General features: G+C 55.7%; 1 protein-coding gene across 1 annotated transcript in view; it reads right to left on the bottom strand.

The window, feature by feature from the left end:
- Positions 1–15,856, bottom strand: part of ZNF609 (zinc finger protein 609) — a 62,819-nt gene that overhangs the window by 2,111 nt on the left and 44,852 nt on the right. Inside the window, 3 exon segments of the mRNA XM_039557976.1 lie at positions 197–2,552; positions 2,912–2,999; positions 10,642–10,867. Of these exon segments, the coding sequence (XP_039413910.1) occupies positions 197–2,552; positions 2,912–2,999; positions 10,642–10,867 (2,670 nt within the window).

The following is a 15,856-nucleotide window of genomic DNA, read 5'->3' as shown; positions in this document are numbered from 1 at the left end:
ACCCTGGACTCTTCCCTAGCTCATCCATGGCCTCACAGCCCCACCCTTTTTCTGGTCCCAAGGGAATCCCATGGAGTGCCACCACAAGCAGAGGACAACACGTGTTCTCCGAGGTGATGGCGCCAGCAAAGCCCGGTGAGCAGCTTCCTGCAGGAGCAAACCCGTGGCTGGGCTGGCAGACAGGGCAGGGCATTACCTGTCTGTACCAGAGAACAGGGTCCACCTCCGCTTGCCGGCCACACTCGGAGCCAGGCTTCATCTCAGCCGTCTCCTTCCCGAGGTGACCAGCCTCACTCAGCTTCACCTTGAGCCCCTCGGCGACCTGGCTGCTGGACAGCTTGGACGAGTCTTCCAGCTTGGGGATGATGACGGATTTGGCCATATCAGGACCTCCCTGCTCCTTGGGCTTGCTCAGCCCCGACTTGACGAGGTCCGTGAGGCTCGGGGCTTTGGTCAGCGTTGGGGGCATGGGTGGCTTCTGCTTCCATTCCTCTTTGAGAGCCGCCTCCCTCTCTTTCAAGCCCAGCTCCACCTTCTTCTCCAGCCCTCGCTGCTGCTGCTGCTCCAGGCTCTGCCGCTGCTTCTGCTGTTCCTCGTACTGCTGGCGGTAGGCAGGGTTGGTGCTCAGCAGGTGAGCATGGTAGCCCTGCTCGTTGTAGCCATAGGGTGGCACGTAGGCGTACTGGTTGTAGTAGAGGGACTGCATGTACATGTTGGGGCGCTGCTGGATGACTGAGGGCTGCTGGCTGGAGCCACTGCCGAGCTCTGCCTTCTTCTCTTCACAGCCTTCACTCTTCACCTTCACCTCCGGGTTCTCCTGCTCCTCGTCCTTCTTCAGCTTCAAGGCCTGTGTCTCGGCTGCAGACTGCCCGCCAGGGTTCAGGGGTCCTGGGCTGGCCTGGGGGTAGCCAGGGGAATAGTAGGTTTCAAAGCCTTGGTAGTAGGGAGACTCTTTGCTCTGCGGTTGTGGTGGGAAAAGAGCTTTTTTGGCGCCTTCCTTGACCAGCTGCTCCGGATCCTTTGCCTTCACGCTCTCCAGCTTGCCCTCCCCATCCTCCCCAGCGTCGGAGATGTCCGAGTAAGCCGGGCTGTTGGTTTTCACCGAGCTGGCCTCTGCCCCGTTCTGGGTGACAACGTGCAGCGGGGTCAGGGGCTGGGCTGGGTTGGTGCTCTCCAACCTGCTGGCCCCGCCGATGGAAGGACTGGGTGCGTTGTCGGTGAAGCTGTAAATTTTATCCGCCTCGGCCTTGATGCTGGCGAGCCGGCTCTGGTGGGGGTCGGATGAACCGTTCAGCAGCCCCTCGCCTTTCATTCCCAGCTCGCTGGATTCCCCCCGGAAAGGGCTCTTACCTTCCTCTGCTCTGCAGGCTTTGCCGGGAGTCAAAGGGTTTTCCACCTCTTTGGGCTCTTTCTTCTTCTTGTCTTTCTTCTTCTTCTCCTTGGAAGGGGTGAGGGCAGGGTTGACGGCGAAGGGCTCTCCCATCACCGTTGGCTTAGGCTGGATGGGTTTGAGCTGGGGGCTGTTGGGCATGGTCTGGACCACGGTTGTGGTGAGGCCAGCGGAGGAGCCGGGGCTGGCTGTGGTGAGCGTGGCAGTCTGGAAGGTGTAAATCGGCTGAGGGGGAATGGCCGGTGCAATGGGTCTAGCGGACTTCAAGCTTTTGGAAGGGATCTTCTCCTGTTTAGCACCAGAGGCCTTCTTTGACTTGTCCTTATCAATGCATCGCTTCTCCAGAGAATCAAAGTCATCGTTACTCGTCTCATCGGCCACCGAGGGACCATCCTCAGAGCCATCATTGGACAGAGCACCTGGGTCTGTGTCCCCTTCCCCACCCACCTTCTTCTTGCAGGGGACCTTGGTGCTGAACTTGCTGGATGGGGAGGGGCTGTGGGGCTCCATCAAACGCACCTTGGGGGTGGCCGAGCGAGCGGGTGAGAGGGAGCCCTTCTGTGTCCCGGCGGCACCGTTGCAGCTCCCAACGTCAGCATGCAGGGAGGGCTCCTCGCCATACTCACTGTCCACATCTGCCTCCAGCTTGCTGTCATCATCCGTGTGTGCGTGGGCCTGGTGGTACTTCAGCCCATTGATATGCTTGTACTTCTTGTTACAGTTGGGGTGGGGACAGTCGATGAGGATGGGAGAAGGGCAGTTGCGCTCCAGGACAGCCGGCTCCACCTTGACCGCGGCAGGCGGCACCGTGGCCGAGCCCATTGAGTTTGTGCGGATGCGTTTACTGCCCTTGGAGTCCTCCGAGCTGGAGTTCAGCTCCATGTCAGAGAGGGGTTTGCTCTTCCGCTTGGTGACGGAGGAGGGACTGGCCTTCACGTCCTCGGCGGTGCCACCAGGCGGGGTGCGGTGGTCCGAGGAGTTCTGGCTGCCCCGGCGCCCCTTGCTGTTGGCTCCCGCCCGGGTCTTGCTGCTGTTGCTGGTCCCCTTGCTGTCCGAGGCAGCGGCCGTCTCGTTCACCGGCGTGTTGCTGTTGGGGCGCATGCGCTTGCCCCTGCCCCGGCCATTGCGCATCTCCAGGTCACTGGTGGGAGAGTCACAGAACCTGCAGGGAGGAGGACACGGAGGTCTCAACAGAGAGATGGCTGTGCTGTCCCCAAGGCACAGTGAGGATCCCCTTACTCCCCTCACTACCGATCCCATAGACTTCTCCCCCCACTGACCAATAAAGAGGAACCAGAGCGGTCCCCGGGATGTGCTAAACCATCTCCAGCCCCCAGGACAAGGGACGTGTGACTGCAGGGGCAGAGAGTGACAGGAGCAGTTGGGTCGGGCAAGGAGGAGATTCCAACCCCTGTGGCAGCCCCGTGGGCACATGGCAGAGAGTCCTGGGTGCCGTGGGGGCCGTACAGGGCTGGATTTGCCCTCGTGCTGGGAGCCCACCAGAGGCCCCCGCCCGCTTACCGGGGAGGTGCCCAGTCATGCTGCGTGCAGTCCAGCAGCGTCCCCACGTACGTCTTGTTCCTCCAGGTGACGTTGACCACCAGCATCCCTGCAAGGCAAGGGGAAAAGGGCCAGGTGTGATCCCACGGTGCCAGGAACCTGCCCCTCGAGACAGGCAGGAGGAAGAGCTTAGCTCTAGGGCTGAAGGAGGGTGGACAAGGGGTCTTGGGCTCTCAGAAAAGGTGAGACATGAGGCTCAGGGCTGGAGGGGCACCAAGATGGGAGCTGGAAACTCCCAGCTCATCCCTTTCCTTGGCATGTCTCACCTGCCCCCTCCTCCTCTTCCCTATTTTCATGGGATGTTAAAACCCAGTGACACCCAAAGGGCAGGGGGGACCTGAAGATCCACATTGGCTCCATGTGTGCTTAGGTAGGGTAGGGAAGGTGGTCTCCAGGGAGGAAGAGCTGGGAAGCCCCTGGGGGAAATGCAGAAAGCCCCCAGCAAGGCTGTGGAACCCAAAGCAGAGCTGCACACCCCCCAGCAGGGCTATGAACCAGCATGGCCATGAACCTCATGACCCTCTGGAGAAGGCTGCTATTGCCACTAGATGGCAAGCTGAGCCCAGCATTCCTGTTCAGGCGACTGTCCCTGGCAGGAAAACCCAATCCTGGTGGAATAACCCTCGTTGCCCTGCGCCACTTTGCTCCAGCACCTCCAGGGACATCCCTCTGTCCTGTATTTCCATCTGGAGAACCATCCATGGGGCCACATCCTCCCATCATGGAGCAAAGCCACTGGGTATTCAGAAAACCTTGGAGTTTCAGCTTTTCCACACTAACTCAGAAGAGGAACTTCCTGGCTCACACCCATGCCAAGGCCAAGGACTCTCAGCACCTCTTTTGGGAGGCAGAGGGGTCTTCCACAGCATTGTGGTGTCTCCTCCCTGCCTCTAATTTCCACACAACTGGAGCAGAGTCTGCTGTGCCAGGCACATTTATCCCAGCAAGGTAAAACTCAGGAAATAAGAAACGCATTTGCAGGGGTTGATGAGCGCAGTGAGATATACGGCCCCTGGAGATGGATGGAGCCAAGGGAGCCTGGAGCAGCTGTGCCTGAAGCATGTTTATAAATCTCAGCCCCCATCCCCCGTTGTGCTGTGCCAGCAGCCAGCTGCAGGCTTCGGCATGGATAATACGTGGAGCCGAGGCCCGACACGTGGGGCTCCTTCAGAAAGAGAAATGAAATGCAGATCTTCTCTTTCTCCTTTTCCTCCTGGAAAATGTCAGGAGCAGGTCATGGGAAGACATGGTGCCAGCACACGGCCAAGAGCCACAACCAGCTCATCCCAGTGAGCAAGAGACGCTGGGTTCTGCCTTCAGAGAAAGGTGATGGGGACCTGCCTTAACAAAGACATGACCAGGATGTGATGATAGAGACAACCTGAGGGAGAAACCAACTGCTGGGAGCCCACAGCCTCACACATGGAAAGATCGATGGGAACAGGGGGATGCTGGTTCCCGGCATCCCAAAGAGGGCACATGGAGTGCGGCCTTCTGTTCTTCCTAATGCAGCAGTTGTTGGCAGGCAGGAGCCTGTCCCCCTTTCCTTAAAACCCAAGGAAGCTCCTGGCTGCATCCTGCACCCCAACCCAGCCCCACCATTCCCAGGACACCTCTGGGGAGCTGCTGTGGGATGCTCCCAGGAGCTGCCCAAGGACCTGGGAGCCACTGAGAGACAAGCAGCACTAACCCAGCCCCCACCCCTCCCAGTCCCTCTGCTCTCCCCACCTTTGAAGCCAGGGAAGACCACGTGTGCTGCTGGAAGTTAATTGCACGACAAACCACTGGAGTCTCTTGTGCATCCTGGGGCCAGCGTGTGATATTAGAAAGGAGGTGCTGGCATTTTTCCTCCCTACCACCACAGTCACAAGAGAGATGAAAGAGGAAGGGGCAAAAGCGAGCCGGCACCATCCCTCCTTCCCTGTTGGAACGTCAGCCCTCCAACACACACCAGCCTATATTTAACCCGCTGCAACCAATCATACCAAATCCCCTCCTAATCCTCCAACAATAACCCAGGACGATTTAAACCCCGGGATAGATCCTAAGCAGCTTTTTTCACCCGCTGCGTCCCCCTCCCACGGCAGGATGATGAGCAGGCACAGGCATGACAAGGGCGGCAGGGAGGAGGCAATGCCCTTGCATCTCCAAGAACGGAGATGCTCTTGAACAGAAGGAATCCCACTTGGGTAACTCCCATCCCACCTGGTTTCATGGGAAGGTGACATCTTTGAAGCTCTTAAGGAATCAATACCACCCAAATCTGGGTGCAAACCACTCAGCATCCTGGTCACCAAGTGCTCACATCAGAGTCATAGCCTGGCTGGAAAAATTAAGGACTGGTGATGGTGCCAAGTTGCCACTCAGGAAGGCAATGTTTGAGAAAATCCTGGGACTATGTGGGATGGAGGACAACACTGCTGTGGGCGCCAGGAGCCGTTGTATTGGGGCACGTCCCCCCTTTTCAAAGATGAATCCCCCAAGCCCAACCAAGAACATCTCCATGAATTCCTCCTCCACCTGCATCACTTCCAGGCCGCCCTGACTTTGGGATGTCCCTTCTTCCAATAATTTCTTCCCCAGCTGCATCATCTTTGAGATGACCTCTGTCATTTCCCCTCCAGCTGCATCACTTTCAGGATGCTCCAGCTTTTCCATAAACCCTGCCCACATGCAGAGATCCTGCCTGACCTGTAGTGCCCAGGCTTTGGGACACAACACCCAAAGCTGTTCATGGCCACCATGCTCCTGCCAGGAGACAGGGGACACCATGGGGCTGGGGATGGCCAGCACAATTGTCACCTCACCCAGTGAGGAGAAATCACTCACCCTGGGAAAATTAATTTAATTTATTGCAAATCAAATCAGAGTAGGGTAATGAGAAATAAAACCAGATCTTAAAACACTTTCCTCTGGCTTCTTCCCAGGCTCAACTTCACTCAACTTCATCTCTGCCCCCAAACAGCACAGGGGGATGGGGAACAGGGGCTGCTTTTTCTCCCCTTCCTAAATACATTATCCCAGAGGTGCTGCCCTCATTGCTGATAGGCTCAGCCTTGGCTGACCTGGTCCAACATGGGGGAAGTTGCTGGTGTCTCTTCACAGAGAAGTCCCCTCTATCAAACCCTGCCAGGCAACATGAACACAGTTTGCCCAGCAGGGCCAGAGGGAGACAGGATCATCCCATCATCCCATGCAGGAATGCATGCTCAGATGGTGCATGACTGTCCCCGGCCATCCAGCTGCTACCCAGGGACTGCAGCACACAGAGGGATCACTGCCCTGGACTCCAGGAGAGAAAACTTTGGCCTCTTCAGAGACCTGTTTTGACAGGGTGCCATGGGATAGAGCCCTGGAGGGCAATGGGACCCAAGGAAGCCGGCTGATGTTCAAGGATCATCTCTGAATTCAGGAGCAATGCATGCCAACAAAGAGAAGTCAGGCAGAAATGCCAGGAAGCCTGATGGATTAACAATGAACTCCTGGAGAAACTCAAACACACAAAGGAAGCCTGCAGTCGGGGTAGCCCACAGCTGAGGGGCTCAATGACTTGTTTGCCTTGATCTTCATCAGCAAGTGCTCCAGCCACACCACCTGAGATGCAGGAGGCAAAGACAGGGACTGGGAGAAGGAAGAACCACCTGCAGGAGAACTTCAAGGTGCGTAAGTCCATGAGACCTGATGAGATGCATTCACGGGTCCCACGGGAACTGGCAGAGGAAGTCTCTATGCCACTATCCATTATATTTGAGAAGTCTTTGCTCTCACCCTCCCATCTTCTCCATTCCGTCCCCATCTATTCCATTTCCCTCCTGCTCCAAGCAAGGACATGTCCATGCTGGCATCTGCCAACCCTGGGCATGCTCGTGCTCCATCATACCCTCACGAGAAGTTTGCAAAAGGACAATCCAAATGTCTGGAGTACAGAAATCTGAGCCACGGGTAACCTGCCACTAACGTCCCAGCAAGGAGCTGGAGGAAGGGATGTGCAGTGTGCTGATGTTTTCCAGGTGCTGCCACACCATGATCCTCGTTGCTCAGAGGGTTTGTGTTTCTTTTGCTGCGATCAGCACTGGTGTGGCATCATGGGGAGGTGAGAAGGTGACATGGTCCAAGCCAGGTGACACCAGCTTCACCAAGGGGGATGGAGGAGACCTGTCAGCTCATGAGGCAGCAAAGAGAGCAATGCTTCCTGGTGTGATCAGATCAGTTAATAGTTCCTGTAGACCAGAATCACAGATAGCCACACTAGGGGAGCTGCCACGACAGAGCTGCTCCCCACCAGAAGTGTCCTGATAAAACACATCCCTGTGCAAGCCAGGCTCAGCAAAGGGACGGTGTCACCAGCACAGCCACAGGAGAGCATGAACAGCGTCCACCACCGGCGAGAGCAGACCTTGGGCCAACACTGACCTGAAATGGTGGAGGAGAAAGTGGACCAAAAGCCCTGAGCCAGACGGTTGGTAGTGGGAACCCTCTGGGATGCCTTTGGCAGGGATCATGGACTCATGGCAGGTTTTCTAGTGGGGGATGAGGACAAAGTTGGTGTTTAGGGCAGGAAGGACATCATCAGGTTCCTTGGAGCTTCATGCTCCCATCTCAGATGGACTTGTCCTTGTCCAACTTATCCTTCCAAGCATTGCCAGGCTTTGGCTTTAGAAGCTTTTCTCCATGATTTTGCAGCCCCACACGGAGTGGAGGAGGCTGGCTTCACGGAGACCTTAGAGTCTTTTCCAGTGCCTAAAGCGGAGCTAAAGGAAGGCTGAAGAGGGACTTTTTGCAAGGCCAAGAATTGACAAACCAAAGGGTAATGCCTTTAAGCTGAAAGAGGGGAGATTTAGATTGGATATTAGGAAAAAAATTCCTCCCTGTCTGGGTAATGAGGCCCTGGCACAAGTTTCCCAGAGAAGCTCTGGATGCCCCATCCCTAGAAGTGTTCAGGGCTAGGTTGGATGGGACTTGGAGCAACCTGACCTAGTGGAAGGTGTCCCCACCCATGTCAGGGGGTGAAATGAATTGGGATTTAAGGTCCCTTCCAAACCAAACCACTCCTCAGTTCTGTGATTCTAAACTTGCAGGCCAAGAGCTGCTCTGCTGCCCTGGGGTCCTTCCAAACAGTCCAATGAGGCTGCTACATCCCAAGGAGCAAGGGGAGAGATGGATCACTCTGGGTGAGGTGCTGAGATCCCTCTGGAGATCTTGAGGAATGTCTCCAGATGCTGGAAGCACCTCATCTGGCTTTGCAAACATGCCCTTGGTGTAGCTTTCTCCTCTGCATCCTTTGGGCAAGGGGTGATGCTCACTGCATCCCTGAACGTTTCACAAGCTCCAGCTTCCAACAGCCAGATCCAGCACTGCCCTTGACTCCATCTTTGACAATGGGAAGGCAGGGGAGAGATGCCAGGCAAAAAACAGGGATGGTTCCCCTCTGCCTTTTCACTCAAGGACGAGAGATGGCGTGTGACTGGAGCCAAGGCACGCAGCAGACCAGAAGTGACCAAAGGCAACATCAGGGCTCGCCTTGTGCAGGGCTGGATGTGAAATCCTTGCTCCCAACGGTGGCAACCATCAGCAGCTGGCAGAGAAGGATCTCTGCACGAGTTCACTGAATTACCACAGACTAAAAATATCCGGGCTGTGGGAAGTCACAGGACGCTTCCAAGGCACACTCCGAAATGGTGGCTGCGGAAGCGAGGGGTAATGCGGACAGACAGGCAGACGGGCATGGAGCCCCACGGTGGGGTGAGGAGCAGGAGAAAAGGGAAGGGAGAACAGCAACCGCTCCCACGGCAAGGCCTCTCAACCAGGAACTGGCAGGAAGGGATGTTTTTGTGCTCCCTGCCTCAGGGATGATCAGTTCATCCATCCTGGCATGGCCACTGTGACCCTCTCCTGATTTCCACCCAAAACCAGCATACAAGGTCCAAGCTCTCATCAGCTTTGCCACTGCCTGTGGGGATTTTCAGGGAACTCTGCAGCTCCAGGGCTTTTGGGTTGAGGGAAGTCACACCAGGAGAGCAGGCTGATAGGGCTGGGGAGATGGGGCAGCCCCACAAGCGGAGGGTGCCAGTACTCCTCTGTACTGCTATGTGTCCCAAACCCCAGCCCAGCTGTGCCCCAGTTTCCCCAGCTGAAGGTGTTATATCCTATAAAGTGACCAGGCTCTTGGAGACACCAATCATGCAGTGCTGGGGAGGTGGTAGATCAGTGCAGACCTTCCACAGGTTTCTTTGGAGCAGATCCACCCTGCAGATCCCCTGGCCCTGGGATGCGCATAGCAGAGCTCCTGAACGCAAAGCTCCTGCTTTGTGTTTCCTTCTCACAGATTTTACAACGTGTGACATCCTTCTGCCTTGGAGCAGCAGAGAAAACACACTTACAGCTCCCAGATGCCTCAATCAGGGTGAATTTTTTCCATATGGAATGGACAGTAAAGCAGAGGGCAGAGGAGTGTGGAGGTCCCATCCCAAGCTAGACATCCCAGTCTTCCCCAGCATGGTCCATCCACTGCTCTCTTCCCAAACATCTCAGGTGCTGTTTCTCAATATGCTCTTTCCAAGGGGAACAACTTCAGGGCTCACATCAGGGGCCACTGCAGCACTTGGTCGGTCCTGTGCCAACCATGGTTTCAAAACCAGTTTCCCAGCAGGAAGAGAGAAAAGGCAAACTGGGCCCACCCCCACCTTCCCAAAGCATGGGACAAGAAGAGAACCTCACTGGAAGCAGCTCATGGGAATGGAGATTTCAGCTCAGCTTCCATCGTAGATAATAAAGAGTCTCAGTGAGGAGTGGTTGGGATAAAGGCCAACAGCTTCATTCTCCGCAGGGAACAGCAACAGAAGAGTGGGAGCAGATGTCCAAGAGGAGCACGTGGATACCTAGCTGAGATGACCCACCAACCAGCCTCCACCGCCGCTGCTCTCTCTCACCTTTGTGCTTCTGGACTGTTTCTGCTTCCAGACACAAATACAAGGAGCTCACCCCGTGTCTCCCAAGGCAGAAACCTCCAGCATCCTACTGAGGCTAGAGGGAAGGCCAAGTTCCAGCGCTCGCCATGGGCCGCTGAGCCACCTATTCATCCCTGCGTTCCTTGGCAGAGCCCCAAGAGCAACGAAAACCCATCAAAGGACCTGGGAAAGCAAACCAAGCTGTGCACGGATGAGATGAGCTCCAGCGGAAAAGAAAGATTGGATTGGCTTGGCAAGAGAGCCGAGAAGCTGATCTCCCGCCGAGTCGATTTTGAGAGCTCTGCTGGGGTTTTTTAATCCAGCAGGAGATTTCTGCTGCCTCCCAGGGTTTGAGCGTTTTTGTGACAGACCTGCGGGTTGCCAAGCAAAAATGAAGTCAACTCTGTCGAATTCCCATGCCGGCTGGCACGGCCTTTCCCCTGGCACCTCCAGAACAAGTCAGCTCTTGTCGAAGGGCAGAGAAACGGCAGCTTAGATTTTCGCCCGCTGTCTGGGCAAAGGGGGAACGCAACACGTGGGGCTGACACAAGTATTGGCCCGTTACTCCCTTTGCTGGACGGATTACGGGCTGCTCCCACACGGCTCCTCTGTCCTGACCACCCAGCTGGTGGCAGGAAAGCCCACGATGTGCCAAAGAACGACACAGCAGGGACATGGGAAGGAAGGGACTGCCATAACTCCCTTGTGATGCTGTCAGAGAGCGAGAAGCTCTGTGACACTCACCGTCCTCTGTCTCCTGCCAGACGATGCCCTCCAGGTTCACGCTGGTCCCAGGCTCGCAGGGGCCCAGGCACTCGGGCTCGGTGGCCAGGGCCACATCGCAGGTGTTCACCCCCACGGAGCGGGTGCGTACCATGATCTGCTCGCACGGCGACGAGATGTCGTTGTTGACGACGGGGACAAGGAGGTGCAAGGGCAACACTGCAGGCGTAGAGACGGGAGATTCCATCTGTGGGGAAGAAGAGACATGTGGTCAGGGTCAGGAATACTGTCAGGAACACAGAAGGGAGAACAAGTATCAACAGACATTTACGTTCCTGGAGAACCTCAAGCTCAGGGCTGCCACCTTCAGTTCACATCCCACACCTCAGCAGAGGACAAGGATCTTGCAGGGCTCCCCCACGCTGGCATTCCTGTGCCCATGTAACCCCAGGGAGCTCTGCAGTCACAGAGATCACACCCAGAAGTCCTAGTGCAGAAGATATCTGTGCTCCTGCTTGAAAGAGCCTGTGCCAAGTTCCTTCCCTGACGGCTTCTGTAATCATCCCTGGTGAGGATGCCTCTTGGCTATGGCTCAGATGTTAATGCAGTCAATGACTTTGAACCCGATGGCTCACTAGAAGAGCTTCAGCTCAACCGGCAGGACAGGACAAATGAGTAGCAGACTCCCTCCAGCACCCATGAAAACCTTCTCCTTCCAGATCTACCCTATGACCACCTGAAGACACAGGCACCTGGATCATATCCCTCTTCCCTATGCAAGTATCTGCTTCAGAGCCTGATCCAGGCATTGTGCTCTCTTTGCACATGGAAACCAGATCCCACAGCCAGAGCCGGGCTTGGAAAGCCAACAAGCCAATTTGCCAAGTGGAAGCCCGGCCAAGCCACCCTGCTGCTGAGAAGCCAAGGTCTTTGGCCGCTCTGCCACGCAAGCAGATTACAGCAGTGTCAGGAGGAGGATGGCTGACAGGCTGATTCTGCGGCTGTCCAAGGCAAGGGCAGGGTGGAGACCTTCCCGTCCTTCGGGGTTCATCAGCCAAGCCAGCCACAGCCAGCCACCCCCGCGCCTTGGCTTGCGAGGACCTGCAGCAGCTCTGGAGCAAGCCGCTCCTCCTTCAGCTCAGACGTCCCCTCTTCACCTTTTGGGATCTTTAGACACTGGGCTACCACAGAAGAGAAGCAGACTGAGGAAACTCATCACATCAGCAGCAAGTGCTGACCTGGGTTCCAGTTTCAAGCAGGCGAAGATTCCTCTAGAGCATCCATCCAGTGCTACTCCCAGACCCCCTAAATCTCTGCTGAGGGAAAACATGATAGATCTGGAGAGCCCAAGTTTGTGGTTACCAAGTGTGGACATGGGCACCTGCCCATGATCACTTCCAGCCTTGCTGCTGACTCCCATCCTGGTCCTGACCAGCTGCCAAATTCACCTGCTCCCTCTCTTGCTCACACATCTCCATCCTTAAAGCAAGGGAAACAACTCCAGCAGAACCTTGCATGTCCAACTTCCCTGGCCCCACCCAGTAGGGTGCCCACAACCACAGCAAGTGCCTGGAGAACCCCACCTCCCCACCACCTCCTGACCCACAGATCCTCTCCACATCCCTGGTGACACAAATCTCTAGGCAGAGGAGCAGAGAGGAGGGTATCACATCCTGGCTCTGATAGGGCAGGTGGATTTGCTCTTCAGCAGAACACAAAGCTCTTTCTGTCTGCAGTCCTCTCCTTGCCCTGCATCCATCCTCTCTCTAGACAGCTCATCAGAGCAACATGCAGACCACTCGGCACTAAAGATGGCCTGGAGGTCTTGAACAACAGTGGCTGGACCCCACAGTCCTCCCTCCAGCAGCACAGCTTGTGATCCACAACTACCTCCAATCTCCCAGCAACAGGACCAGCTCTCCCCCAGGAGCCCATCTCCAGACCACCCACCTCCGAGGCTGCCCCATGGCCAGTGGCCCAACTGCACCCCATGGGTTTCAAGACGGGTGGTTTGGGCATAAAATCACCCCAGAAGGCTGCCAGAGGAGCTTCCATAAGACTCCCACAGGAAAATCACCCCCCCAGAACACAGCAACCTCATCAGCAGATCCAAGGCAAGATGCTCCAAGGAAGCGTGAGGCTCCTTTGAAGGGGCTCCTCAATGCCACATTCTGCAAACCACAAGTCAGTGTCCAGCAAAGGAAGAGCCAGGGAGGAAACAGGCAGGGCAGGGCTGCCTGGCTTGGGTGGGCAGCAGAACAGCTCAGGGGGTGGCAGGGATCACTCGCCCCCATTGCCTGGGGACTGGTGGCTGCCTGTGCACGTTGGGGACCTGCGGGTTCTGAGACCGTTCAGCTTCCTTCCACTCTGCAACAGAAACCACAGCGCAGCACAGGAGCGTTTAATTACAGTTCCAGCTCTGCTAATTATCGCCCGGTCACATTCGTAATCTGCATTATGCCACAGTGCATAATAAGCAGCTCGCTGAGATCTCTCTAATAAGCAAGGCGGCTTGATGGGATTTCATATCTCACCCTGCTCTGGAACAAACAGCCTCTTTCAGCAGCCGTGGGGAGACAAGGCGGCTCTCCTGCTCCCTTGCCCAAAGCTCCAGAACAAAATAAAAAGGCCCAGGATGCTTCTTCAGGGGTGAGGGCAGGAACAGAGGTTCCCCACTGGGACAAAACCAAAAAAAGCTGAAAGCCATGCTGGAGGAAAAGACATATGGATCAATCCCTGAAATTCACCTCCCCCTCTACGTGTGCCTTATCTCCCGGTGCCATGATCTTCTCACCCTCCTGCTTTCTGAGCAAGGTCAGGAGATGCAGGATGGCTGGGAGAGCCCTACATACCATGGGGCAGCTCTGCTGGCCACTCTTCCCCTCAGAGGGAGAAAGGGAGCCCAGGCTGATGCTGGCCTGGGGATGGTGGGCAGCACTCACACCCCCCAGCAGTGGGTTTCTCATAGCCTTCGGGGCTGTGCTAGCTGAGATCCCCAGCTCCAAAAGCGAGCCCTGCACCTTCTGGCCACCCCCCATACCACTTTTGGGCCCCAAATCCCCTTTGCAGAAATAAAATTTATTTCTCTTTCCATGCTGGGTAGGCTCTAAGATTAAATACCAGCTACACTGCTGGAGGAACCTGGTGTGTCTCCAGCCACCCCTGTGGGAGTTACATGGGGTGAAGCTTCCCCGTGCCGGCGCTGGCCGTCCGTGTCCGCCCGCCACTGCCTCCCCTAATGAAAGCCCTTTGTGTTTCTGGCGGAGGCTTTCCCATCACGAGGAACGTGCTCTCACCACCGCCGAGGACAGAAGTGGAACGGAGCCAAGCCTGGGCAGCAGCGGCCAGCACAAGCTCTGCTCGATGGGGGAAAAGCAAATCCACTGAGAGTCCAGGGTGATGCCAATGGCGCCGGGGGATGCCAGGCTCCAGGGGATAATTAAAACCTACCCCCTCCTTGTAGCCCCCCTGGAAGGTGGGATGGGGTCCCACATGAAGGGAAGCACAGCAGTCGGTGCTGCCGTGGGGAGACGCACACAAAGGAGCTCCTGCCATCTTAGCAGCACTGGTTCCTTAGCATCAACCGCCCTCAAGGGGACATCACAGCAGCAGCTATTAGTGAGAGAATGAGAAGAGGGCAAACCAGAAATAAAAACACCCCACTGATTTTAATGCCACTCTGTGGACCATTCAGACCACCCATCTGTATTTATGAGAATTTTGGTTTGTCCCAAATAATCTAAGTCAGGCAAGAAAAGCACATTTTGGAGCGATAAAAGCCAAAAGCAATGCCAAAACCCCTGAGAAGAGCAACCAGCAAAGGTGTCTGTGGTGCATCTCCAAGGGCAGAGACGGTGTGAAGGTGTAGGGCACCCCCAGGAGCTGCACCCCATCTGTCTGCAGGGCTCAGGGTGAGACCACCGAAGCATCCGAGATGGTTCTAGGCTCCAGTGTACCCCCATATGAAGAAGCTATGCAGCACGTCGACTGCTTTTCTCACCTACAAGGTCCTTCCACTCCTGCAGACACAGAGACAAGAAAAGCCAAGAGGGAGCCTCGCTACTGGTCACAAACTCATGACTGTGTGTGTCAGGAGACAGAAAGTGGACCAAAACTGCTCTATTACAGGAGCGTTGCTCGAGGCTGCAGTGAACACGTCCCACGTCACCAACCAGCTCAGCCCAACCTTTGGGAGCTTTGATGTTCTCACTCCTGTCCTGGTCTGCCACCACATCCCCCACAGCTTTGCTTTTTCAGAGTAGGAGCTGGGAACATTAGCTTGCAGCTCCTCAGAGAGAGATCCCCAGGGAGTAGCTCCATCCAGCTGACAAGCACCCTTGGTGGGCATCTCTAGACCCCAAAACTGCAGCACCCACAGTGTCTCTTCCCCTCCGCTGACGTCAGCAGGGATTTCAGAGTCTTCTCCAACCTGACCCCCAAAGCTGGGTATGCAGAGCCTGAAGACAAAAATCCCTTTGATGGCTCTGGTGCCCACAATGCCTACAATTCCATCATAAATCCACCCGAAAGCAGAGCTCCCAGACACATCCCCCAGCAACATCATCCCAACACACTGGAGGTACTCAACGTCAGGCCATGTGCAGCAGGCTACAGAAGACCCCCTCCCCAAACAGTGCAGGTGCCACTCAACACTGACTGTTTGCTGGCTGGATTTCTCCAGCAACAAAGCAGCCAACAAGAGTTTCCAACAAACACCCACATGCAGGGAAATAATGGTGGCACAAGCGTCAGGCCCAAGGATGGAGCCAGGAGTGTGGTCTGGGGCACTGATCCCATTGCTGCTGCCCACTGCTCTTCCCTCTTGCTATAGCAGGAGGTTGAGGTTGCTGACATCAAGCCGTGAAAAAAGGATTCTGTTCTAGATGAAAGTCTTCCTTCCCTGGATAAACACAAGCTCAAATAAACAAAGCCAGTTATTTCTACAGACCACGGGAACGCTTGGGGAATATATTGGGTTCCTTAGTTGGCAAATCTGAGCCCACAGGGCAACAGGGCAGCTGCTCCAAGAAAAAAGGATTGACATTTGCGACAGCCCCCCCTACCAAGAAGCAGTAAACACCACAAGGAAGGATTAATGCTTCCATGTGCTTCCACATGTGCAGAATGGAGTGGGCTTGGCATCGCACTCCTAGAGTTCACTCCACAGAGTGATGGGACATAAGGATTCTTAAGGAGCAGAGGTCCCAAATTCCCAGCTCCAGGGCTATTAGCATCC

This window comes from Corvus cornix, chromosome 10 (assembly GCF_000738735.6).
Source record: "Corvus cornix cornix isolate S_Up_H32 chromosome 10, ASM73873v5, whole genome shotgun sequence".
Classification (NCBI taxonomy): domain Eukaryota; kingdom Metazoa; phylum Chordata; class Aves; order Passeriformes; family Corvidae; genus Corvus; species Corvus cornix.
The sequence above is the reverse complement of the archived record's forward strand: the minus strand, read 5'-3'. Positions and strand labels throughout refer to the sequence as shown.